Raw genomic sequence first — 26,407 nt, 5'->3', positions numbered from 1 at the left:
GTCCATCAGCCATTTTTCACATATCATAGAATTCTGTATTCAACCCATCCTGAGAGGGCAGTTTTGTTTGTCTTTTTTTCTTGTTCTTCATGATATTCAAATGAAATTCTTTGGGTTTTGGACGGTGAGTTCAACAAAACTAGACATATGAACATGTCAAGTTGTGGTTCAGGAAATTTAAACAAGCATTTCTTTTATTTTCTGACCATCAGAATAAAATGGAATAAACCCTTTAAATCAATCTGCATCTTTCTCTATGTTCCCTCTCCCTCATTCTTCCTTCTCCAGCTCCCCCCTCCTTCCTCTCTGGCTCTCTCTCCAGTTCACTTTTGGACGAGTCCCAATGTCTTTGAACCGGCTGCACCCCGCTTCCTCTCCCAGTGTTTGCCTCCTTCATTCTGAACCAAGTGGAGAGGAGAATAAATTGCATCCTCTCTTGTCCTCTGACAGACATTGCCCGTAGCTTTCCTCCTATGGGGGACAGGTGACAACGGATAGCTGCTATTTTCAAAGAAGCGTACTGCCTTTCTGAACGTTGCCTCGGAGAAGGGACATCAGCCCCACATGCACACACCTTCCTCTCTGCATCGGGCTTTTCTAAAGAGTACATCTGAGTAGCGTGTGTGTGTGTGGAATGGAGAGCTGTAACAGGAAGGGAAAGCCCCGTGTGCCTCCTGGAGATTTGTCATTATTTATTGACCATAAATCCCCAGGAGCCACAGTCAGTCACAGTCTCTGATTGGATGGACTTGAAGAGGGGGGAGTAGGGATGGATTTAAGGCAGGTCTGACACTCACATCTTCAGGCACAATGTACCTGGACAAGAAGCGAGCACACGAGGGACGGCGGCTCACTCCACACTAATGGAGAATATACAGTAATGTCACAGAAATCCGTAGCTGCTAAACCAGTGGAAGGAATGACAGGGTATAACACAGATTCTGGGACCAAGACGTGTTTTATTACCCACCCAAATTTCCGCCTCGTCCCTTCACTCTTTACCAGCCAGGCAGGCAGGTATGACAGTGCAAACATTGTCACAGGAAAAAATAAGATGAAGGCATTGAGATCCAGTTAAGCAATCAGCTTTTTGGCTGCGTGCGACTGCGCCCTCCAGATGGTGCACATGCATCCCCACTGTCATGCCGGGGAGAGCTACATCTTGCGGTCAGCCAGCTTGCAAATCAGCCATCCAGAGCTCAAACAAGAGCCGAGCCAGGGAGCTAACTACCAGCCTGGCTGTTAGCAAAACAGTCACCCAGATGGGCAGTCAGCCAGCCAGTCAGCTTGCCAGTTTTCAGCCAGAGACCTGAGTCTCCTGTTAGGAAGGTGACTGAAACACGGGAGACTCTAGTCGCCAGAATGAATGTTGGCAATGTGTGTTTCTGTAAACAATGAATAAGTTTAAATTCTACATTTGTTTTTTGTTTCTTCCTGTTTCTTCTTCGGGTTCAATTTTAATCTTTGTGCTATGATGATAATGTGCTCTGGTTAGCTTCAGGCATAAAAAAACACTTGTTTGGGGTTAGGAAGAAAAACAATGCTGTGGCTAAAAATACCTGCTTTTGTTGCCAGAAACACGTCAGGAAATGTCTTGTATGTGTAGTCATGATGGTACATATGACACGTACGAAATCAAAAATACCCACGGTTTTCAGGAAACATAAAATGCCAACATTTTATCCTGGTGACTGGGCGTACAGAACCACAGAGTTAAAAAGTAACCATAGTAGTGTTAAAGATACACTTGCGAGCATGTTCTGATGAGATAGACACACATTATTTAATGCGCGATCGTGAATTACATTAGCTGCCATGTAATCTGCTCCCAAAAACAGGCACAAAATAAACTAATGGCTGCCTTAATAAGTCAACCACTTTGCTAGATGACGCCCAAAAGGAGAGCTTTAATGGGAGGAGGAAGGTTACTGAGATACTGGTTTTAATGAGGAGATGATTCCTGAGCTGAATTACTTCATACTAATATTTCATCTCAGAGCCAGCAGAACATGTATTTATGCCTCACATAAATTCAAGGCTATAAATTAATTTCGGCATCCATGTTCTAAAAATTTGTATGCAGAATGGAGCCCTCTGCTGAGAGATATTTATAAGAGTGTTGAGTGATAGAAAAAGGAGCAGAGTCAAGGTTGAATACACCTCACGATTTGTGTATCTTGACGTTTCTTGTGTTTTATTGATTTGACCTTGGTTGCTGCCTGTCAGATCCACACTCTGCACCAGTATTACATTCTAAAATAACACCACAACAAGACCTACCATTTATCTTTGTATCTTCTGTCTCTCTCCCCGCCGGTCAGGTCGAACTGGCTGAAGCCGTGCTGTGGGCGAAGGGCAGCGCTGTGGCAGGTCTGTCTGCTGTCGGCGGGCTTCAACTGTTTCCTGGTGGCCTGTGTCATTCTGGTGGTGCTGCTGCTGACGCTGGAGCTGCTTATCGACACCAAGCTGTTGCAGTGTGAGTAGTAGAAACCAGGACGGTGTGACGTCACCTGAGATAGAAATGTGGGGGGGGCATTGTGCTGGGGGAAGCATGTTTGTTACACTCATTGTGTGTTGGTCCTGACTTGCTGTAGCATTCCTGGAGAGAGAGCAAAAAGTGGACTGCTCCGTCAGCACAAGTATTTACTGATTGTTATACAAAGGCACTGGGCCAACGGAAGCATAGACTTGGGAGCGATGACAAGAGAAGAAACTTAATTAGCACAAAAATTAAGCCGCACATAGATCATGTCCCCGTGATCTCGTTAGACTGAGCTGCAGTTTGGATGGAAGGATTTGGCAAGAGGATTAGAAGTGGCCATAAAGCTATAAAGCAGAGAATGAGGGATGGAAACATTACGATATTTCCTCACAGCCTGACCAAAAGCTGTTGTCAAAATAGCAGCAACTTTTTACAGGTGATGCTGTCTTTAATCAAAGACAGGCACCATTTACCTGTGCCTGACACGAAAGCACAGGCAGCAGCTGTTTCCAGCAACAAGCAGTCATTTTACTTTTTCTGGCAAGCTGCCTTTAATCACGCAATGAAAATGTAAACAGTGTTCGTTTGAATATGCACAATGTAACAAATACAGAACACTGACACTGAAGCACGCCCTCGCCTTACGCTGTACTGCACTCGTATACACTCAGTACACGAACCCACACTGACTGGAGCCAGAAAAATGATTAGCACAGCCAATATATCATTTTGCTAAATCTATAAATATTTGCATACACGTCAGCCGATAAATCATTTTCTTTCTTGTACATTTAAAGGTCCAGTGTGTAGAATTTAGTGGGACTTGGAGGCAGTAAATGAAACGTAATAGTCATGATTATGTTTTCATTGGTGTATAATCACCCTCGAAACTAAAAGCTATGTGTTTCCTTAGAATTAGCCCTTTTGTTATCTTTAGAGGAAGCTGGTACTCTTCCAATGAGTCATGTTGCACCACCCACAGTAGCCCAGAGCCAAACACCGACTCTAAAGAGGGCTTCTTGCATTTTCCACATATTTGGCCGGCACCGTAGGGGAGGGAGAGGCGAGGGTTGTTCAGTTGGTTGCACTCTGCGAACGCGCTGCTAGATGGCGCTAAACACTGCTCATCGGACCTTTTTGGGGGGATCCTCATCAGAAATGCTTGTTATATATTTGTTGTAAAAACATTCACACTCACATTGGGTCAAAGAGAACAGCTGTGGAGTTCTCTAAACTCTCTTGACAATACTATACCACCTTGAGGTTAGTTAAACAACGTATTTTTAAGATTGCAGCTGTAGGTATATTTGGCCATGCATTTTACTGTTGACACAAGATTAAATATGAAATTCATCCCAAAGAAATGTAGCGTTTCAACAAAACCACGGTTTGCAGAAGCGCACATTGCCAACCATACTATACTCTATTCTAGCCTATGATTTAAGATGCTTGATTGTAATATAATTCAGGACAGTTATTTGGAAGTGACAGAACACTATTAGATGTACAACACGTATGTGAGCATGTGCAGAAGGCCTGTAAATACTAACCTGGTCTTATGTGTCCACTGTATAATGAGTCTCTGTCACTGATGATCCTTCCTGGGACCTGAAGCTCTGATCAATCATGGTCTGGGGAATATTATCCCCCCATTAGCTTTGCACAGTTAACACAAAATGTCAGGTGGTCGAACTGCCACTGTGACCAATGTCACCCCTGTCTCACCTTCATCTACATCATCTGGCACGGTGGAGGCATCGTCATTCATCATAAGTGGAAGGTCGAGGGGTCGCGACCTGTTTGATGTCACAGGGATGAGTGAAGAAGAGCACACATGATGGAAATGTGGCTCGAGCAGCGTCCAAATGCATTCAGGTCTTTACTGTTCCCCTGGGACTCACTGACTGACTGACTGACTGACTGACTGACAGGAAGGGGCGAGACAGACAAAGGAAAAAGTAAGACAAATGCGTGAAGTGAGATTAGCGGACAAAGAAATCAGGCGACGCAGAGTTAGCTGGCGGATGAGCGTGTGGAGGACTGGAGGAAGATGAATGGACTGATAGACAGATCACTGAACACGGCAAACAAAGACAGATGGAGGGAGAGGTGGCGCATGAAGAGAAATGCCTCAGCTGACAGCCGAGCGCCGTTCGAGGCTGTCCACAATTAGCCTGATGAATAGACGGGGAGATAGAGACATGCATGTACAGCGTGTGGTGAATTCATATTTATGAGGCTGCTTCGCGCCTCTGTCTGTCCCTCATTTTTACCACTTTGGTGCCACTTGTCAGCTGTTAGAAACTAAAACATACTGCAGCATCCATCTTTCGCCCCCTCATGTCCAGGGACATCACAATACATAAGTAATGTTACTTGATTACTTTCCGTTACTTGTTGATTACCTCAATCCCAAATGCATGCAAATATGTAAGAGAAAAGAGATATCAATAAGATTAATATTATTTCAGATGAATTGTGTATTCAGTAGAGATGGAAGAAACTAATTACAGCTACTCAAATTTTTTGGTATTTGTACTTTATACTTGTATTGTCTGTAATTTTACTCAAATTTAAGTAAGCATTACACCATATTTTTAAATCATAATTGAGTACTGAGCACATTTTAAATTCATTTCCAAACTTTTCAGCGTCATTTTTGTAGCCTATACGGCTCTGATCACAAATGGGCCAATGTAAACCCTGATAGACACACAGAAAACTAAAAACTGTGCAGCAGGCACAGGTTTGGAGAAGTGACCGTGACCACTGAGCACAGCAGAGCAGGAGTTATTAAGACTGAAGATTTGGGGAAATGGAAACCCTTATGATTGAAAGCCTGCTACTGATAATGCATTAAACATCAACGGTTAGAAAGTAACTAAAAATCTGAGCAGCGTTTGAGAATACTAACTGAATACTGTTACCTTTTTTATGTATCCTAATTACATAATCCGATTACATTTATTCTGTCACTCCCTACACCTGTTCATGTCTCAGATCCCCTCCAGACACGTTTTAATGTGTATTTATAAATCTGTACTTTGACTAATAACGTCTTTTCACAAAAGGTTTTTATATTATCTTGTTAAAACCTTCCAGATTTCAACTTCTCCCTTTTGACCTTTAATTAAAAAAAAGTCTGTTCTCAGTGTTTGTGAACTGGGGGCTTAAGGTTTCCACATCACACCTGTGTATGCTGAGTATTGGACAAGAATTGGCATGTGATGTCACAAATCATGCTCGTAGGCCCGCCTCTTAAAATCAGTTTTTCAGTCAGCACAGAGAAAATTCACACTTAATCTGAAAACAGCCTTCTGACGTTAAACTCTGCACATACATCATTCTGCACGGTGAAACTCAAACACTCAACGGTAGGAACAAGAAGTAAAACACATTTACTGGCTGTAGAAATAACCAGTTGTTTTTCTTGTATTCCCTCAGTTAATAACGCGTTCCAGTTTGCCAGCATCATCCACTGGATCAGCCTGGCTATCCTCTCTGTGTTCTTCACTGAGGTGAGTGTCTGTCTTCCCCTCCGCTCAACACAACAACAGTCTCCCTTACAGCTGATGCTGCAGCCTGTCAATTAATGCTATGCCGAGCAGTATGTGGGGCCAGCGAAGTACAGCGCCAGGTACTCGTTGGAAGACTAACGGCGACGTGAAGCAGCCCGTGCCCTCTGTCCCCGCTTGATTAGATCCTAATTAGTGGAGGTGAAACCATGAATGGTTTGACTGATGGTTTAACTGAGCCGAATATGAGATCACACAGCGAAGATCTACATCAGTATTGTGAAAGAAACTTGTACAACGGCTGCTGTTGAAGCCGGCACATTTGGTCCCTCTCGGGCTATTCCATTGATCCACAGCACAAAACACTTTAAAATGCAGATGGAGCTTTTTTCTCTGCTGCTACTTTTAAATAATTTCGAGGCCGCAGGTGTGCCGTATTGATTACCATTTTCTTTACAGCAGCCACATTTGTCTTAGTTCCCTGCTCCCTGGCCACCCCACCGCTAAATTCTGTGTAGCCAGAGTTTTACTTATCAATAAACACACCCCTCTCAGTGATGGAGAGGACATAGCAGGGAGGCTGGTTTCTGCTCCAGTGCAGCCTTGAATATGTGAAATGAGGATGGGGGGCTCGGGGATGTTTGCCCTCTGCAGCCCCTGCTGCGTCAGCAGAAGGACCTAATTGCAGTGTCTCTAACTGTTTGGATGAAATCCTGTCACGCCGCGTGTGATGTGCACGAAAATGACGTAATTGATGAATAACCATCGAATGGATGAAGAAATCAGACTCACGACTGCAAATGTTGTTTACTGGGTTTGCAGGATTGTCACTGGGATTTACTCCACCTGCATCAGCCCGTCTGTCACTGCTCTGCCTTCCATCTCACCACGTGTGTGTAACCTGCTCTCTGTCTCCGTCTCTGTCTGTCTCAGACGGTGTTCAGGATCGTGGTGTTGGGGATATGGGACTACATAGAGAACAAAGTAGAGGTAAGCTCCCATGGGTCCTATTAGTTCTGGTTCTCGGGGCCCCTTTCACTGCAGTGTCATTCCCTCAATGTCATGCCACAGTGGAAGCTACAGACACAACAGCAACCGTGTGTGTGTGTGTGTGTGTGTGTTTTTTTGTTTTTTAGGTGTTTGATGGAGCCGTCATCGTCCTTTCTCTGGCCCCCATGGTGGCCTCTACAGTGGCCAACGGCCCCAGCAGCCCGTGGGACGCCATCGGTCTCATCATCACACTGCGCATCTGGAGGGTCAAGAGGATCATTGATGGTGAGGCTGGGAGGGGCTCGGGGGGGCTGATGTCCCCTGCGTCCTGTCCTTTACTGTCAGGTCACAGAGATAGATACTGCAGTGTGCTCTCTGCGGCATCGGCTCCATCCTATCTTGAGGTTGTTTGCTCAATTATTATTTTTTTTCCCTCCTTTTTCATTATTTTCCAGCAGGAAACGGTGCAGGACATAATCTGCTGTATGAACCAGTGGTTTAAAGCTCGCACAGCATCTGCTGCTTGCAAATTATTTTAGCATATAGGTGTATGCAGAGCATTATAGTTACTGGGAAGAATTCTTTTTAACAATGTTGCTCCCCCTTGTGGTTTAGAAATACAGTACATTATGTGTTCACAGGGATAATTGGAGAGCTTGAGCACATTCTGTGTCAGCTCTTAAGACATGTATAATGAATATACAAGATTCTGTTGGACCGTTGTGCCATTGTGCTGCTATTTTTGTCCACCTTGTGTACAGTACATCATGTGCCAGTGAGAACACGCAGACTTTATTTTTTAACAGAAACAGCAATTGAGTTTTATGTTTAGAGCCTCTTTGGTAAGGAGAATGAGACTCAAGTCATTTGTTCCAAGTCTCAAGCAAGACCAAAGTCATTTTTGGGGGGCAGGTTATGTTAGGTCCATTGTTACAGCATGTTATGTTCCACTTTTTCAACTCTCTCCCCTACAAGATAATGCAGTCTTACCTGAGTTATCTGGTCTTTATAAAGACAAAAGACAAGCTGTCAAGAATGATATTATTTCACAATTTACGAAGCCTGTACAAAAAGCTTGGCAATCATTTGAATTTGTATTATAATGATTTATATTCACTGAAATAAATTTAATCAAACAAATGAAAACATTATAAAAGCTTATTTCATATTATCAATTTGTTTGTTTTCTTCTAAATCAAAAACACGGATTAGTGTGGAACATTTTGCTATTTCATTTTCTCGTCAACTTCTTAGTCGAGTTGTAAGTCATCAAAACAATGAGTCAGGTCTACTTTGGTCCGGCTCATAATGACTCAGGTCCGCATCTCTGTGAATTAATAAAGTCAACGTAGCATTTTGTATGAAGACAAACCTGCAGTTGTTGGAAAACTGACCATAATATGTCTTATATTTTAAGCCTATGTGCTGCAAGTGAAGGTGGAGATGGAGCTGGAGATCCAGCAGTATGAGAAGGCCAAGGCGGTGAGGGAGGAACAGCTTGACCGGCTCACCCAGATCTGCCAGGAACAGGCAGTATGTCCTCTCATCTGTCCCATATCTCTCACCTACTTACAGCTTGCTATTTATAGCTTCATGTTACCAGCAGAGGGCAGCAAAGCCCCACGAAAGACCAGAATGAAATCTGTACTCTGAAAGGCAGAAGACATTGATCACATTTCATCAGTGGATAATACTTTTACAGAAGTCCTGTGGATATCAGATAGCCAGCACTGTGCATTACTTCAACACATTCTATTGACGACTTTAATGTAATAGTTCTCTTATTTTGTAAGTAATATTACTTGGCTAAAGAAAAAGTTGTGTGTTAAGTGCTTTTTATTTCTCAGATATCGACCCAAAAGAGGAAGAGAGCATCGACTGTACCTGGAAAATATTACAGAGACTGGAAATGTGTAGTTTAGTTTGGCATACGAACTGTGTGTATTTTTCCTTGAGCGTCTAAAGGAAGATACAAGTTTTCTTCTATCTGTCTTGTCAGTTTGAGATCAGGCAGCTGAGGGCCCACCTGGCCCAACAGGACCTGGATCTGGTAGCAGAGCGTGAAGCAGCCATGCAGATCCACCATATGTGGGGTAAACAGAGCAGCAGTTTCCAGGAAGTAGACGGACTGGCCCCCGGGGCCTCTGAGCATCACGGGCCAGCGAAAGCAAGAGAGCCTGGAGGGCCTGCAGGTAACCGCCTGGAACACCCAACTCCTTCGTCTCACAGGCTATCACGACCTCTGTGCACGAGGGGGAAGCCAGGTACATCGTGTGCACACAAAGTAGAGGCTGAATTCAAAGATATACTCAGGGCCTTCAGCCTTTTATGTGATTGGAAAGATTGCAGGTTTAAGAAGAAGATTAAATCAAAATTCCCCTCTCATTCTTAGTGGGCACACTGATCCGTCATAAATAACACATAATTCTCAAAGGAATATAACATATGCAGGCTAGTCTAGTTCAGAGACCTTTTAGTGCCACAAAACAAAAAAAAGATAGAAATTAGCATCACCTCTCTGTAAACAACCCCTGCTCTGAGGCACCACACTGTAGGGCAGGCCGGTTTATTGATAATGGACATCACACACTGGCACAGTGCTGGTGTCCTCATCTCTGAAACATTCATCTCACAATCCACATCAAAATTCTGGCGCCACACCTAGATGGACTATAAACCTCTCACACAGTGACAGGTCATAACTTACAGGGCTTAAAGCAACAAAGCGCTGTCAGTGTAGGTGATGTCAGGGCTCAAAACACTGAGGCTTTTCCTTTATCAAAGCCATAAATCACGGCGCGACCTGCCATACGTCAGAGCAACGTTCCTACTCAGACATCCTTTTAACTGGGGCTGCTCCTCGCACGCTCATGTTGTATTGATCACCTGCTGGAGATGGTCCCTGTCACAGTTAAGGCTGAACAATGAGCGGCCCCTCTTGGGACATTCATAAAATGAGTTTGTGAAATCCAAACATAAATGAATATGAGCCATCGAACAGTCCTGTGGGACCTCGGAGAGCACTTAAGAGAAACACTTGGGTTGATTTAGGATCTGTGAAGCACATTCGCACAGAGTGTTGCTCATTCAGGCGGCGCTAGAATAATTTGTTGATTGAGCTATTAGCAGATCAACACATTTTTTTTTACAATTTTAATTACTGATTAGTCATGTATAACACAAAAATGGAAAAGATTTAGTCACTTTAGTCAATGAATGTCTTTCATTTATCCAAAACCAAAAGGTATTCAATTTTTAATTTTTTGAAGAAACGCCAAATTAAAGGTCCAGTGTGAAAGATTCAGGGGCAGAAATGGTTTATGATTTTTATGATGTTTTTATTAGTGTATAATCGACTGAAACTAAGAATCATAGTGTTTTTGTTGCTGTGGAATGAGCCTTTTATAAACAGAGTCTGCCATGTTTCTATAGCAACCCAGAAAGGACAAATCGAACATTCACATTTTTGGCAGTCACCTATGGGAGGGTGAGATGAGAGGCAATCTAAAATCTCACCTACAGTTTAAAGTTTTAATGCTTTCTGTTACGTAACTTTAACCAAGTTGTATGAATTCTGAAAAAAAAAAAAATAAAGTCATTGTTTACATTTTGTACTATCAAAGGATAGTGGTATCTCAACAAAGTTTTAGTACATTACTTGTCATTAACCTCTGTCATCCTCCTCAGATCACCACGGTCAAGATGACATGAACAACTACATCAGCCAGTACTACAGTGAGCCGAGCAGCGGTGAGCATCAACATTATCCTTCTTTACTCTTCCCTGCAGCCCAGGTAGCGCCACTATAATTCAAGACCCTGTGCATTATGTGTCGTTCTTGCAGATATGGGGATCCCAGACCCTGCACGAGTCATCACCACAGCAGCCATAGACGTGCACCTGCCCAACAACCCCAGCCAGCTCCCCTCCTCCTTGGTGAGTGCCGACGCGGTGTCGTCGGGACGCTTGCAGCGCACAGGCAGCTCGGTCAGTGAAGCCTCCACCACCACGGTGTCCCGCAGCAGCTTCAGCGCCCGGCAGCACAGCATCAGCAGCCACACTCTGGGCTCCACCACGGACTGCAGCTCCACGGTGCGCGAGGCCTCCACCTCCACAGACTACAGCGACCAACGCTGCTACCCCCCACCCTACAGCAGCCCTCTGGCCCTGGGCACTCAGCCTCGAGGGAGCCCCAGCGCCGTGGTGCAGGAGCTGCTCTCCTCTCTGTCCGAGGACTCCTGTCTCACCCAGAAGGGCCTGGACCCTGTCAACCTGAAACCGCCCAGCCCAGCAGGTTCCACCAAAACCAGCCCCGAGCTGGAGCACAGGGTCAACATCTACAACAAGAGGAACCAGGAGAGCAGAGTCGGGCTGCACTCCAAGCCTCTCATCCACCTGCAGGGCAACGAGCCTCTTCTAGAGGAGAAGTACAGGATGATGGAGCCAGTGGACGGCCCGGTCAGCCGCCTGTCAGAGACATAAGACTCTGGAACCTCACGGGACTCGCACGTCAGATCAACAGCAAATATTCTGCGGTGTTGTTGGAAGTCACTGGCACATAACTGACTGTATGTCTGCCATCCTCTTTGTACTGGTCTGACGGAAAGTTGAACTCAAGAGAGGAGCACAAAAACAGAGGGCGTGGAGCACTGGAGGAGGCAGACTTGTTATCAGGCACCACTTATCAGGAAAATGACATTCACAGAAAAAAAAAAAAAAAAAACACTTTTTGAGTTTTATGAAACATTTTACCAAAAGAAACCAGCAACAGGGCTCCAGCCCACAATGTTCTGACAACTGTGCTGAAAAAAAATATCTGGCTTTGATGTGTTGAGCTGTGGTTTGATTGTTAGGAAGTGAAACCAGTGAGAGAACGGTGCAGACGGCTTAGTTCCTCTGATTTGCAGGAATTCACTGGACTGATCAGCTCATAGACTGCGAATCACTTCCTCCAAGCTGAAAGGCATGGATTATTTCACAAGAGCAGGTGTATCAGCTGTTTTTGATAGTCGGTCTAGTGTCTGCAAACTCACAGAGAACAGTCCTCTTTGATGGGACTGCTGCAGGGTAACATTGGATCAGTTTCATCTTTCTAATCTTTGTCTTTCTATATTAGCAATGTTAACATTTTTATCTAAATTCTGACAGGAAAGACTGTGGCAAACTTTTGAGTGATTATTTTATCCAGGTGCCATGACTGGAACCTGAACAAAACCCAGCTGAGTCAGATTTTGAGAATTGTCCCTCACTGAATTGACCGAAAATCTACCTGCACATGATAGATTCTGACATCATCCAGGTCTAAGATGTTACTTTTTTATGAGTTTAATGTTCGAAAGCTGTGTAAATATTTCAGGACGGGTTTGATCTTCATATCACAGCCAAAAAAAGAAGAAGTGAGGGACTTGAAGTGGAGCTATAATAATATGTCAAAATGGAAATTATAGCATGAAACTTGAAAAAAAAAAATTGAAACTAACCCTGTTTATTGTACTGTCAACAGGCATTTTTTTTATCTTGAAAGAGGGCATTGCTAAACGAATCCAATAAAGTGAAAACATGGCAACATGAGAAAACCATTAGTTGTCGATTTAATACATATTCACATTCCCAAGAGCATCTCAGTAGGTACATCCTCTACTATGGCGTGAAGAGTTACATCTTAGTCAACTACAACAGCACATCAACATTCCCAAAGATGTCCTTTACAGTCCCAGTAAAATTACATACAAATTACAAGCAAGACGACTATAGGGAGGAAAAACACCCCCAAAAGGTACATACACGCTTATTTATTGATATTTATTGTTTTTTTTTTTAGTATTTTTAAAAACTGGCATCTATATCGCGATTGAGAGTGTTCTTCTGTTTCCAGTCAGAAACAAGATGTTAACAATTATTTCTGCCCACAAACACTCAGAAATATATTAAGGCAGTGGCCATGTGTTCCTGCGGTCGCTCTCTGAATCCTGCTGGTCTCGTATGTGTGATGGAAGTTTGGTTTGTCCTCACTTGTCCAGAGCCGCAGTCATCTCAGGAACAGCCTGAAGAGATAAAACAGTGCAGAGACTCCATTACAATATTCTACCAACATTTTACACTGGCATTACAGCAGGAGCAAATACTGTGAGTATTTTCTGTGTGTGTATTTTTGCAGACTGATTTTTGGGGTCAATACACTAAGCTATCATTTTATCGGCCGATACACTGTACACAATTTTAATTCTAAAATGTGGTTGTGAAACAAAGATGTGTGATTGATGCAGGACGTTAAAAAGTAATCGTTACTGTATAAAATGGCATCAGTGCACTTAAACAGTGAACACTGATATTTTAGTCTTTTTCTGCATTATGACCAATAAAAAAAGTTTTCCTATCAGCGCATACCAACTGATATATCATAAAACAAACTATACACTTGTAGTCGTTCCAGTGTACTTTTAAATTTCCTCTCTGGAAAGATCGTTAGCAAACTCTGTTATAATATCAGGCTTGTCAGCTGAAGGTACTGACATTAAAGACATTAAAATTGCTCTCAGTGGTGTTCAGTTGCACATTTAAATATATATTACACTGTGTTTTATGTCGCCACTATCTGCTTTTTCCTGCTCCAAACTATCATTTATAATGTCGGTCTTTAAAAATCCACCATCGAACTCTAGAGGAAACTCCTTAGGTACTGAAATTTCTATTCATCGTTAATAACTGATGTGACCACTTGAAATATTTCCAGGCTTTACCTGTGGGGATAAATGTAATTTTCATCCTCAGCATATTCCATAGAAATAGATTTATGAGTTTATTAGACAACCTGTCGTACATGCTGGTGCTTACAATATAAATGAGGACACGCTGACTTCAACCTGAGATTTATCAAGACTGGAACTGGCACGCAAACATTTATCACAAGGTTTACACATGCAGAGCAAGATTCTACATGGGAGGCATCTACTCATAAACAGGCTGATAATCCAAGTCGTGTAGTTTTAAATAAGACCAATCCAAGAGTCTTTTATGGTACACATGAGGACGAAATTATTTAATTGGCGCTCTTTGTGAGTGGAGCAACTTCAGAACTGAATCATCACTTACTGCCTGAGTTGGTCAGAGGTATCAACTGTCCATTTGGGGAAAAAGTAGAGAGCCCATCCATTTTAATCAGCTATCTGATCACATGTAAGGCGATCTCATGCAGTAGGACACAACTCTGCGGCCACTAGCTATTATTACTAATCACTTCTACAGAGTTTGTCAGGACACCTGGGCTGCTTGTGCACCACTGAGGGGGCTAAATAAAACATGACCGACAGGACACACATGAAAATCTAACCTCCTAGCCCTTCACAAGCAGCCAACGCTTCTGGCTCACTCTCCCCGAGCACCAGCTAGATACAAGAAAGCAACTAAGCGTGTAAACGTCCTGGCAAGCTGAATACAAAACTGAAGCCACCTTTTAAGTATCTACTGATCACTTTTCATATCTTCTGAGATGCTAATATGTTTCTCTCTGAACAGCAAGCTCAGCCACAACTCTCTTCTGATTAATTCAAGGACTTAATAATTCAACAGTGGCACATTTCCATTAGGGGGAATAAGGCATCGTGCAAAATTTATCAGTTGGAAAGCAAATGTCATATTCTGACTGCCACTCTAGACTCTTAGCTGTCAAAACATAGAGTTAAAACCAAGCATGAGCTGCATGAGTGGTGAGTTTGTCTCACTGCTTGGTTGTCTCCTAATCTGAGATCATAGTGATGTTACTGCAGCAATATCAATCCCAGACACTTACCTTGAAAAGATCAGCGACCAGGCCATAGTCAGCCACCTGGAAAATGGGAGCTTCTGGGTCCTTGTTGATAGCAACAATAGTCTGAATAAAAAAAGAACATGTTTAGCACTCATGAGCAAGAAAGTAAAGAGCAAAATTTTAAGTGTCGATGTCGTCTGCTCAGCCAGAAGCACAGAGGGAACAATCATTCAATTCATAAAAATTCAATTCATCAGACTTAAATCCAGAATATTACAGAAATGTGTTTGATATTATCAGTTTCCATAACACCTACATTGCAAAGGGAGCATTTTGGGTTTTTTTTTACTATATGGAAAAAAAAACATACATTCATGTAGTTGCAATGACATTACCTTGCTATCTTTCATTCCAGCCAGGTGTTGAATGGCTCCAGAGATACCTACAGCAATGTACAACTCCTGTGGACACGAACGGAAGACAATCAGACATGTGTTACTTGCGTGTATACATGACGTGTAATCTCTTCGGAAAAGGTAGAACTACGGTGCAACGGAGCTGACTGATGGTATAATGATCACGGGTGTGTAATCCATCAGAGGGTGCTGGGGCGAGTGAGCGAAGGGTCAGCCGCCCGCAAACCTGTTAGGAAAACCATCTCTGCCTCTTGGTTTAATGCACGGCCATATTAATATTTCAGTGCTTATTTAATGTTGCAGCTGAGGACAAAGCAAAGCAGCCACTCTCAGAGGACAAAGGCAGCAATATTTGTCTTATAACTGTAGTGAAGGCATAAAGAAATCTCTGCCACTGAGCAGACGAGAACAACAGAATCTGTTGGTTGACGTTCTTAGATTATCAGTTTCAGAATCTGAATTTTTTTTAATGAGTCCTGAAGGTGAAATGATGGTACAGCTGCTCCTTCTTGAACAGAAAATATACAGGATGAGAAAAATATAAAACAGAGGATACCAAAACATAAGAGAATGTCAAATTAAAATACATACTACATAATAATACAAAATGAAAATGGGTGTTACGTTATGATATATGCTAAATATATTCAACTAGAAAAGATAAATAAGAAATAGAGATACATTAAAATACGTGCTTCATAAGATATACAAATATGTAATGTCTAGATTATGAACACTAAGGATTGTCAAAGCAACCATTTCTGATTCAAATTTATTTATTTATTTATTTTTTAATGGAAACATTTTCTATGACCAAAAAACAAAACAAAAAAGCATCTCTGTGGTTAATCCGCTCTCTGACCAACACTGCCAAGCTGCTTTCACCACACTCTGTTAGAGACCAACCGCTGCTCAAATACACTTGACTGACGACAGTTTGGTAATAAACTGTAATTTACTCAGCAGAGAAGAGATCATACATGCACACATACATGTAAATAAAATGGGAATTTAACTTTAAAACAAAACAACAAATCAAATTATATTTAATTAACTTTGCAAAATTCTACAAGCTTGTTACAACATTTAGAAAATCCGATTTGGCCAGTCTGGCCTGGCCTGAGCTCTGACCAGACATCCACTGCACTCTGCCTTAATGGATCAGCTAAATCATTTAGGCCCCTTAATGTGCCATCCAGTACATTTTGCAGGGCCTAATGTGTGGATAATCACAGCTGGGGTAACCCGGCTGAATCACATAATGGGAAGTTAACCTTTTAAAAAAGGGCAGATTAGCCGCCCTGATCACGCTGGATTGTAGGGATGCTGTGTTCAAGTCAAACAGGCATTTGTCAAAAGCAACGGATTTATTCACTCCGATATGACAGCTGAGTTCTAATGATTAAAGGCAGAGGTCTGTAATCATGTTTTTGAATTCAACTGTTGTTACAGTAAGTAAGTAATGCATCAAAAACCACAAAAGGAATAACTTACCGGTGCTACAATCTTGCCCGTCTGTCCGACCTGCATGTCATTCGGGACATACCCAGCATCCACTGCAGCTCTGGATGCACCAACTGGACAAAGAGTATTATGCAGTTCAAACTTGATCTTGGGTAACTTGAGTATCATTAAGTAACCAGGTAAATAAAAAATATTTATGAATTAATTCTACCTGCAGCATTCATCTTATCAGCAAGGTCATACAGCAGCTTGAAGTTATCTCCACTCTTCAAACCCCTTCCTGCAAAAAGAAACACCATTTTCTACCTTGTGAGAAAACTTTTAAAAAGTACACATGCACATTATCTTAAAACTTTCAACAATAAAATAATCAGTCCAAAATGTATCTGAGCAATGCTTTGAAAATTAAAAAAAGAGAAAGAGAGTGTGGCTTTGCAGACAAATGGTGCCATTTCTTTGGCCATAAGTTGTAATTCAGAACACTGAAAGATTTCCAACCTCCTGACACCACAACCTTGGCGCTGGTCAGCTCTGGACGGTCACTCTTTGTCAGAGTCTGTTCAACCCACTCAGAAACTCCAGTGGCAGAAGAAGCAGCAACTGCAGTCACAGAGAATCACAAATGATGCAGAGGAAAACGCTATCAAGAACACACTTGATAAACAAATAACATTTGCAGATATACTGAACCTTTTTGTTTGTGTCAGTAACTTATTTAAACAACATCAAACATGGTTAATAAATTACCTCATGAAGGAACTCAAAACACTGCATTCACATCCATAATATCAAGTCATATCTTAGCATGCACCGTATCAGAGCTCGCTGGGTGAATCAAAATGTTACTGTACCATCTTCTGATGTAGCACTTCCTCCCTCTAATGGAGCTGGCTCAAAGGAAGTCCCTCTGACGGTGAAGATCTTGATTGCCTCGTTACATTTCACAGTGCTGAGAGCATTTCCTGCATAATAAAACATATCATTAAAATGCTTTATAATATATAAAAATGCAATGAGATCAAAACCAGAGCCAAATCCTACTGCAAAAGCTAAGCAGGGTTGAAGTTACATTGGTGTCATTTCGAGGCTGAGCCAAATTCAGGTATCTAGATTTCACACTTCTTCTGAATATATAAATGCTAATTCATGAGAGGATTGAAACAACATGTGCCACTTCATTATCACAATAACAGGACTTACCAGCATAAATGGTTCTGACAAAAGTGTCTGGGGACTTGATCTCGATAATATCTGAAACTGGAGCAACATCCAGCTTGGCAGCCACTCTGGGAAGCAAGTTCTATAGAGAGAAACATTGAATAAGCAGGAAAATGAGCACTGATCAAATTAGATGATGAACAAAAAGGGGATATAAAGACTGACTGTGGTTCGTGAAATGGTTGACTGACGGAGATGATGAGTACAAAAAGTGTTGCGAACTGTTGGATAGCTTGTAAATTTAAGCTATTTTAAGTAGGAACATCTTTCATGTTTCTAAACTGATATGCTGTATGGTAGAAAATGAAGGCTGTTGTCCTCAACTTACCTTTCCAAAGGCAGATGCACCAGCGCAGATGTGGGTGAAATTGAATTGCTTTTGTGTTTGCAGGATAAGTGGAGTCAGCTCCTCTGAGGAAAGAAGATAGAATCATAATGCTAAAACAAAATCAGGTAGCTGTAGCCCTGCCTCTGACTGCAGTCCTGCCTCTGACTGCAGCCATGCCAGTTCTAACCAGTTTAAATATATGTACAGTACACATCTGACCTGTGAGTCAAAGTTAAATACATAAGAGGCATCAAGTTTCCTTCATGTTACATACCTGGCAGAAAACCTTTGTAAGAATCATGTTGAGCAACCAGGACCTTCTTCACACCTTGTACTTTGCTGATTTGCTCCGCGACCTGAGAAGTTAGGAAATGCAACATACTTCATTCCAACTGACTCTGTGTCTTTATGGTAATACATATTGGTAATGCCAAAATAACATCAACATGACATAACACATAGAAACACATCTGGAGATCTCTTGTGCAGATCACAATAAAAAAGCTTTGCCTACCTGTGCACAGTTTGTTCCAGCAACCAGACATGCCACCTCTCCCCCGAGCTTACTGGCGGCAGTGATGGCATTGAGTGTTATAGGCGTCAGCTTCTCATTGTTGTGCTCCGCAACCACCAAGGTGCTTTGAAACCTTTGGAGGAGACCAGTCTGTAGGAAAAGACATGTGAATCATTAAAAAGGGAGATGAATAGAGCTGTCCTGATAAAACTGTTTGAATGATTGAGAAATGCTGCTGAATTTTAAAAGTATATAATTATATAATAATCAATAATGGAGGCGAACAGGCAAACAGTCTGCTGTGCAAGGTCTGAAACAGCTGCATCAGGGTCTGTCAAAACAAAACAGGACTACACCGGCCTCATCTGGACAGGACGGAGCACTGTCACCTAATAAAGGTCATTCACATTCAGTCAAACCAAGATGAAACACCTGAATGAAAAATAAAACACCTCCTGATACCTATTAATCACGTATTATACGCTGTGTGTACTATTTAAATACGAGGTGAAGTACTTTAGGTAACACTTGAGCATCACCTGCAGCGTCAATGACAATTTTTGGAGTTTCGTAACTGTTGTTCAACGTTACGAGGTTTCATAACCGCTAGGCTAAGCTATGCTAACACCAGCTGGTACCACTTCAATAACAAAACAGCACTAACTTAAAATATCTGTTATATCACGATGTTAAGATTGAGTCTATGTCCAAACACGTCAACCAGCGCTGTCACGCGCGTTTTGAATGAGCTGAACGAGCACGACTTACATTACATACGTGTAGACTAGCTAGCCAGCCAGCTAGCAGCAGCAGCTGCAAAAACAAGTTAGCTAACTGACGTGTTTGACGTTCTCAGCCTGCTATAAGCTGACAGATCGATTCAAAGTACGCGCATGTTGTGAAGTCGTGACTGTCATATTCTTACCAGTTGTTTCAGACTTGTTTTGTTCAAAGCTCTGTTCATCGTGGACCCTTGTTGTGGCTGCTTGCTCCTTAGCGCTGCAGAAACAAAACTGTGCCAAAGGTCGTCGGACTTCTCGCGAGATAGAACGGACGAGAACGACAACTTCCGGTCATCGTTTTCGCTCTCTCTCTCTCTCTCTCTCTCTCTCTCTCTCTCTCTCTCTCTCTCTCTCTCTCTCTCGACATTGCATTGAATACACAAAATACAACAAAAAATAGACATTAATAACTTTAAACCCTTGTCAATCTCTTATTAATCCTTGAAAACACAAACGTATCGGTCCATTTAATCTCCAGCAATTCTATTTTCTGTCGACCATAGTGCGACTGTTTTTATTTTAAATTTTTCAGTCAGTAGCTTATATAGTATAATAAGTACAGACCAGAAATTTTATCATCAAATTGTTTTTAAGTTTGTGGTTTAAGATACTATGTGGCTTTGTAAACATATAGTTGCAACAAAATGTGAAAATCCAACAGGCTAAATGAAAATAAAAACACGTGTAAAAAAAAATCTTTTTAGCTCCATTTTTGGGCATATTCATATACTATCCATATTTTTTTCAACTATCTACATTTAAGGAAATATGTATAGACCGACCAGCATGAGAGATTTGATGATTCACCTGTGTTTCATAGGCTGTAGTACATGTTGATTCAACTTATAATAAATGTTTTCAGTGGGGTGGTGAGTTTCTGCCTGAGAGGAGAGAGAGAGAAAAGAGAGGAGTGAAAAGAAAAGTGACATATGGATATCTGCAAAAATCCAGGCCCACGATTGGCTGCCTTAACATATTTGAACGGTGCTAAGAACCAAATCAACAAACGGCATGAGAGCATTAGCTTTCTAATGCCTGATCTGACTCACACACTCACAGATCTGAAGTTAATTCTGAATTTGGATTTTTTTTTTTTTTAAATTGTTTGATGTTTGATATTTTTAGACCTTTTTTTGGTAGAACAGTAAAATTAAGTGTCTGCTCTGTGTTGTGTCTCTATTGTGTTCATGCTCTCTCTCTCTCTCTCTCTCTCTCTCTCTCTCTCTCTCTCTCTCTCTCTCTCTCTCTCTCTCTCTCTCTCTCTCTCTCTCTCTCTCTCTGGATAATCCATTAAACGTAAATGTAAACAGATCTATTTCTACATTTTGCACCCCATTGATCGTTTGGTGGATCCAAGACCTCCACGTGATATTTCATCCAGTAGAGGGCTCTCTACAGTCAGAGGAGAATACTGGTTAGCGGACTCTCAAATAAAACAAAACAAACAGCATTTTAAATCGATTTTTTAAATCTACAATAAACAATCACCTAAATAATATTTATAATAATAATAATAATAAATTGTGTTTAATCATTTATAGAAGTTACAAACTTATACCAGTAATGATAGACATACTTTTTCTTTCTTTTTCTTTTTAATGTTACATTTCAAACACAATATTCTAGATACAATCCGACTTACAACCAATAAAAAATGTATTTAATCGACAAGTAGTTTCACCTGCATTTGTGTAAGTTGTTGGGCAGTTTAATGTACAACAAAACAATTATATTTTATAAGATCTAGATAGGTTTTGTGTGTTAAACTCGTAACTGTAAAGAATATATAGTTGTAAGATAAATGTAGTGGAGTACAAATTTTTTTTTGCATATTTCCCACCGAGATGGATTTACAAGAACAATATCTCACAACAAAACACAATATCATATAAATATGAGCTATTGATCAGGATATGTTACAATAAACAGCCCGATTACGAGCACAAGCATGACATGTGACAATAAATAAACAATATATAGCATCAAAAATCACATTTGATGTCCTTAAAGATAATTGTGCTGAGAGCTAACGGTGTTAATTGCTTTCACATTGGAAACAGAGATGTGCAGACAAAAAAATGTAAAAAAAAAAAAAAAAAAAATTAACATAAAAAATGTACTCCCTCATTCAGTCCAAAGAGCAAAAAGAAAGAAAAAAAAGCCCACAGAGAGCAGGGGGGTCCAGGAGGAGATTTGCATGGCACCCTCTCCCCACAGAGGTCCAGGTCCTGCAGACGTCACTGGTCGAGGATCTTTGTTTTCTCTCCACCTCTCTCGGTGGAGGAATACAAGTTTATCATCCAGCCAGGGACGGGACGGTCTCCTCTGCCGCTCCTCTCCTCCGTCTTGTCGGGCTTCGCGCCGGGCTCTTTCTCCTGTATGGTGGATATCCTGCTCAATGCTTCTTTCTTGGATGATATGGGGGATCATTCAAAAAGTAAGTTTCGTCCCATTTTCTGCTCCGGTGTTTCCCATGTTTAGTTCGAAGTCCTAATCGGAGTGTGAGCCTCTTGGAGTTTTGATTAATTGCGGGGGTTTTTTTGTTTTGTTTTTTTTGGTTCGTTTGTTTTTTTAAAAAAAATCGAAAACTAGATTCTGGAACGAAAAAAACAAAAACCCGCAACAGTACCGGACTAATAATCTAATTTAAACTTACACCCCAATGACGATGGTGCGTTTAAGGGTGACCCATGCTGGTATTTTTAGCCCGTTTGACCTCGTTATTTTTAATTCAGTGTCACTCCTGGAAAGACCGACGTGTTTGTTGTGATACGTGCACAACATTTTCTCTCCTCAGGGGTGAAGGGGGGGTTAACAGGGATGTCATGGGGATTACCAACAAAAATAAGAGGAAGAAGAAGAAGAGAAAGAAAGCGCACACGGTGTTTGCATTAATGCATCTCTCCTCCACTCTCACACAGAGAAGTCGGGAATCGCCATGTGTGTGGGCTGTGGAAGTCAGATACACGACCAGTACATCCTGAGAGTCTCCCCGGACCTGGAGTGGCACGCAGCCTGCCTCAAGTGTGCAGAGTGCAGCCAGTATCTGGACGAGACCTGCACTTGTTTCGTCCGAGACGGGAAGACTTACTGTAAAAGAGACTATGCAAGGTAGGAAGCTCGGAGTTGGAGGGAAGGAGACGTGCAGGATGCGTTGTTTGAAAAAGAAAAAAAAAAAAAGAGAGGAGGTGAAATAAAATGATATAATATGTCGAGATTGACCCCACCACCACCACCACCCTCCTCCCCGATTTTCTCCAGGTTATTTGGCATCAAATGCGCAAAGTGCAACATGGGCTTCTGCAGCAGCGACCTGGTGATGAGAGCCCGGGACAACGTGTATCACATGGAGTGTTTTCGGTGCTCGGTGTGCAGCCGGCACCTCCTGCCCGGGGACGAGTTCTCTCTGCGGGACGACGAGCTGCTGTGTCGGGCCGACCACGGCTTGCTGGTGGAGCGGGCCTCCGCAGGGAGCCCGCTGAGCCCCGGGAACATCCACACCAGACCGCTGCACATCTCAGGTGGGACACACACAAATATCAGCATTGTTACTGGCATTTTGCTCGCTGCATTTGTGTTATAATTTTTAGACTACGTTTGACTTCAACTGAATACTGATTATATTCTGTGAGCCTAAAACACACGCTGAAATTCCACAACAGTGTGTCTTAAACCTAATGAGCGTTGTGACCTCATCGCCTAATAATATTCGGTATTTCTAAAGCCTGATATGTCCACAAACCGCAGAGGAACACTGTACATAACTGTCTTAAAATGTATTAAAGATGTAAGTCTTTATGGATGCATTCATATCAGTGTATTTATCTGCGTTTCTAATCGAATAAGGCAACATTTTTCTACCACCCCAACTTGCAGACGCGGTTTCGGTCCGGCATCCTCCCCACCACCGGAACCACGTCCACAAGCAGTCGGAGAAGACGACCCGGGTCCGGACGGTGCTGAACGAGAAGCAGCTCCACACCCTGCGGACCTGCTACAACGCCAACCCGCGACCGGACGCCCTGATGAAGGAGCAGCTGGTGGAGATGACCGGCCTGAGCCCCAGGGTGATCCGCGTCTGGTTTCAGAACAAGCGCTGCAAAGACAAGAAGAGGTCCATCCTGATGAAGCAGATCCAGCAGCAGCAGCACAGCGACAAAACCGTGAGTCTGCTCAGCTGTTCACAGGCTGCTTGCCATGCTTAAAACAATGACTTATTACAGGTGTTTACCACGTCACACGTTTAATACGCCTCGGGCTTATTAGCAAGGCTGATTTGTTTATTTATTCATTCAGTATTTTCAACAGAAAACGTGTGATTAATTTATTGTGGATGAAACATTATATAGAAAACTCAACGAAAGTCTGTGTGAATGATCAGGAATCCAGAAAATGTTTTACGCGTCAGGAAAAGAAAAACATGAATAACTGGTAATAATGCAGGACAAATGTTTGACTGGTAACATTACATAAATGAAAAAAACAAAACATTTTCTGCTTGTGATTTTGATTAACAAGACAAAAGAAAAAATAAGAAAGAAAGAAAATGTAATAAAATGTGTCGTTACGGAACCGTAATATAAAACTTTCAGCTCGATGCTTTTCATTTTAAATGTACAGGTATTTTTATAAATTGGAAAATTATCCCTAATAGAATTATTTAATCTAATTATTTGGAGCTTAAATGTAATAACCCAGCTGCTGCGTAATTAGATTTTAGGCTGTTTTACAGGCTCGTGTAAATTCATAGCGCATTCTCACAGATTATTTCTACACGACTTTCCAGCGTTTCTTTGTCTTCTTGTGCGCAAAAACGGGCTTTTAGTTCCATCATTATGACAAAAAAATAAATAAATAAGAATTAAAAAAAAAAAAAAAAGTCTTGCATTCATTTGGATAAACATCGGAATATTTATCTTGGCTAATATCTGAAGTGATTTTCTCTCCTCCTGCAGAATCTGCAGGGCCTGACGGGCACAGCTCTGGTGGCTGGCAGTCCCATCCGACACGAGAGCACCGTGCAGGGGAACCCCGTGGAGGTGCAGACCTACCAGCCACCGTGGAAAACCCTCAGCGACTTCGCCCTGCAGAGCGACCTGGACCAGCCCGCCTTCCAGCAACTGGTAGGATTACATCAAATTCATTATTCCCCCCCAAAAATTAATTATAGGCTGTTGGAAATGATACAAAGGGGCTGGATTCATTCACAGAGGGACAAAGGGAAGGAAAGGAAACATGTGTTGAGCGTTCTTTTTGATAAAAGACGCGGATTAAATGTAAGGGTGATGATGGGCTTCATTTAGTTTAAGATTAAAAACAAAACAAAACACTTTAATCTATCCAGAAAAGATTACATAAATGACAAAAAGAAAAAAAAAAAAAAGGAAAAAGCCCTGGCTCAAATGATAGTGGCGCTTTTCATTTTCAAAAGGTTCAAGTGCGAACAAGCTGTTTGTTGTGCCAAACTGTTTCACAACCGCGCGTAAAAAAAAAAAAAAGTGACTCCCCCCACGTGGAGTCACTGGATATGCTGACGCAGCTCTCGTGAGATTTACAAGACCGATACATTTGTCATGTGTTTTTAATAGATAGGGCCTAAAAAGAAGACATTTGTAATCATTTCCACATCCACCCGGAGCTCCTCGCAGCGGCGCAAGCCTCTGCTCCGAGGGCACAGTCACATGATGACATCTTCAACAGGGTGGTTTCCTCAGAGGGCTGCAGCGAACCAGAAATTTAAAACAAAAAACAAACATGGATGAATAATCAGCAATCAAACACAGATAAATAATCAACTGTTGAATAAACCCTTACTGATCCAGACTCCTCTCCTGTGTGTGTCCTGACAGGTGTCCTTCTCTGAGTCGGGCTCTCTGGGCAACTCCTCCGGCAGTGATGTGACCTCCCTGTCGTCGCAGTTACCGGACACACCGAACAGCATGGTGCCGAGTCCAATCGACACGTGAGGAGGGCCTGGAGGTCAGCTTCTGCTGGGAGCACCGGGGGGTGGGAGGGGACGCTCAGAGACCTCAGCCACGTTTAAAACATGAAGAAACACACCAACACACAGGATGGATTATGCACGAGGATACATTCAAGGTGTCGCCTGGAAGGGATCGGACGTCTGACCCACCCTTCGCATTTCAGGCATTTCAGCTCGCTGTCTTGCTCAAGGACACTCCGGCAGGACACACAAGCTGTTGATGGACCTCTAACCGTGATGCCAGTGGCCTGACCGGGCCATAATAACTCGGTGAATACGGGGGATACGAGCGTTTTACAGTATGTTTATCAGGAAAAAAACCCCCACAAATACGAACTGTGTAGATGTGCATGATTTGTAAGTTTCAATATCGACTCTTGTTAAAAAAAAAAAAAAAAAATGAATGAATGAAACCGAGGGGGGAGGCGCACTGTTGGCGTTTTTCTCCCGCAAATAAGTTATTATTATTTATTACTATGAGGACAGACATAGCCGATCTTATCAATAAAACATAGTTCTAACTGATCACAGCATGTTCCGTTTGTTCGGTAAATACCTTCGGAGGATCTTTAAAGAAAAAATAGTATTCAGAGAAATAAATCAGTGTTGAGTTGACATGGAAACACATCTGCTGCATGTGATGCTCGACACTGAGGAGGATAAATTCAGTAAAAAAAACTTATATGAATATATAAATATTGTCCGTAGGTTGAAATTGAATATTCAGGTGTTACAAATGTTTAGTGTGGGTGCCATTCAGTAAGCTGCACCTTCACTTCGCAAAAACCCGGAGGTGGTCTCCTGGAAACCCTTTCAGGGTTACACTCAGGCCGGCTCACTTTCTGAGCCCAGTGGATCAGTAACTGCTGCCTGACCAGCCGTATTATTAACCATTTATCCACAGGTCACTGAATCAAACACAATAAGTAAATCATGGCCTCCAAATAACCTGGGCACACATTTTGCAC

General features: G+C 42.1%; 3 protein-coding genes across 5 annotated transcripts in view; 2 read left to right on the top strand and 1 right to left on the bottom strand.

The window, feature by feature from the left end:
- tmem266 (transmembrane protein 266) overlaps positions 1 to 12,558 on the top strand; it is a 30,659-nt gene extending 18,101 nt beyond the window's left edge. The window contains exons 4-11 of one of the 2 annotated variants that reach the window (XM_037107837.1): positions 2,322 to 2,476; positions 5,927 to 6,000; positions 6,931 to 6,987; positions 7,134 to 7,272; positions 8,405 to 8,520; positions 8,987 to 9,179; positions 10,675 to 10,737; positions 10,832 to 12,558. In XM_037107837.1, the coding sequence (XP_036963732.1) occupies positions 2,322 to 2,476; positions 5,927 to 6,000; positions 6,931 to 6,987; positions 7,134 to 7,272; positions 8,405 to 8,520; positions 8,987 to 9,179; positions 10,675 to 10,737; positions 10,832 to 11,469 (1,435 nt within the window). In that variant the 3' untranslated portion in view covers positions 11,470 to 12,558. Of the gene's footprint in view, positions 1 to 2,321; positions 2,477 to 5,926; positions 6,001 to 6,930; positions 6,988 to 7,133; positions 7,273 to 8,404; positions 8,521 to 8,986; positions 9,252 to 10,674; positions 10,738 to 10,831 lie in introns of both variants that reach the window. The other variant, XM_037107835.1, reaches the window with a different exon arrangement.
- Positions 12,559 to 12,561: 3 nt separating this feature from the next.
- etfa (electron transfer flavoprotein subunit alpha) lies at positions 12,562 to 19,740 on the bottom strand. The gene is made up of 12 exons (XM_037107838.1): positions 19,600 to 19,740; positions 18,675 to 18,824; positions 18,435 to 18,516; positions 18,161 to 18,243; positions 17,815 to 17,914; positions 17,466 to 17,576; positions 17,113 to 17,214; positions 16,826 to 16,894; positions 16,645 to 16,727; positions 15,130 to 15,195; positions 14,777 to 14,857; positions 12,562 to 13,031 (listed from the first exon to the last, which is right to left on the bottom strand). The coding sequence occupies exons 1-12, from the start codon at positions 19,636 to 19,638 to the stop codon at positions 12,996 to 12,998; spliced, it is 1,002 nt and encodes a 333-aa protein (XP_036963733.1). The 5' UTR covers positions 19,639 to 19,740; the 3' UTR covers positions 12,562 to 12,995.
- A 1,307-nt stretch (positions 19,741 to 21,047) lies between these two features.
- On the top strand, positions 21,048 to 25,967 carry isl2a (ISL LIM homeobox 2a). Of its 2 annotated transcripts, none has more exons than XM_037107323.1 (6): positions 21,048 to 21,893; positions 22,378 to 22,567; positions 22,718 to 22,977; positions 23,333 to 23,619; positions 24,412 to 24,579; positions 25,306 to 25,967. In XM_037107323.1, the coding sequence occupies exons 1-6, from the start codon at positions 21,836 to 21,838 to the stop codon at positions 25,420 to 25,422; spliced, it is 1,080 nt and encodes a 359-aa protein (XP_036963218.1). In that variant the 5' UTR covers positions 21,048 to 21,835; the 3' UTR covers positions 25,423 to 25,967. The 2 variants fall into 2 exon arrangements, with proteins under 2 accessions (XP_036963218.1, XP_036963219.1); XM_037107324.1 differs by having other exon boundaries at positions 21,048 to 22,127.
- Positions 25,968 to 26,407: the final 440 nt, after the last annotated feature.

The sequence above is a fragment of the Acanthopagrus latus genome, chromosome 8 (genome assembly GCF_904848185.1).
Source record: "Acanthopagrus latus isolate v.2019 chromosome 8, fAcaLat1.1, whole genome shotgun sequence".
In the NCBI taxonomy this organism is placed as follows: Eukaryota; Metazoa; Chordata; class Actinopteri; order Spariformes; family Sparidae; genus Acanthopagrus; species Acanthopagrus latus.
Note: the sequence above shows the minus strand (reverse complement) of the source record. Positions and strands in the feature narration are given on the sequence as shown.

Excerpts from the sequence above, each read along its gene's own strand:
- etfa (XM_037107838.1), bottom strand. The coding sequence starts at position 19,638 with ATGAACAGAGCTTTGAACAAAACAAGTCTGAAACAACTG. Across the intron at positions 18,517-18,674 it reads CTGGAACAAACTGTGCACAG|GTCGCGGAGCAAATCAGCAA; the intron begins GTAGGCAAAGCT and ends CTAACTTCTCAG. Across the intron at positions 13,032-14,776 it reads TGGTCGCTGATCTTTTCAAG|GCTGTTCCTGAGATGACTGC; the intron begins GTAAGTGTCTGG and ends TTATCTCTTCAG.
- isl2a (XM_037107323.1), top strand. The coding sequence starts at position 21,836 with ATGGTGGATATCCTGCTCAATGCTTCTTTCTTGGATGATATGGGGGAT. Across the intron at positions 21,894-22,377 it reads TATGGGGGATCATTCAAAAA|AGAAGTCGGGAATCGCCATG; the intron begins GTAAGTTTCGTC and ends ACTCTCACACAG. Across the intron at positions 23,620-24,411 it reads AGCAGCACAGCGACAAAACC|AATCTGCAGGGCCTGACGGG; the intron begins GTGAGTCTGCTC and ends CTCCTCCTGCAG.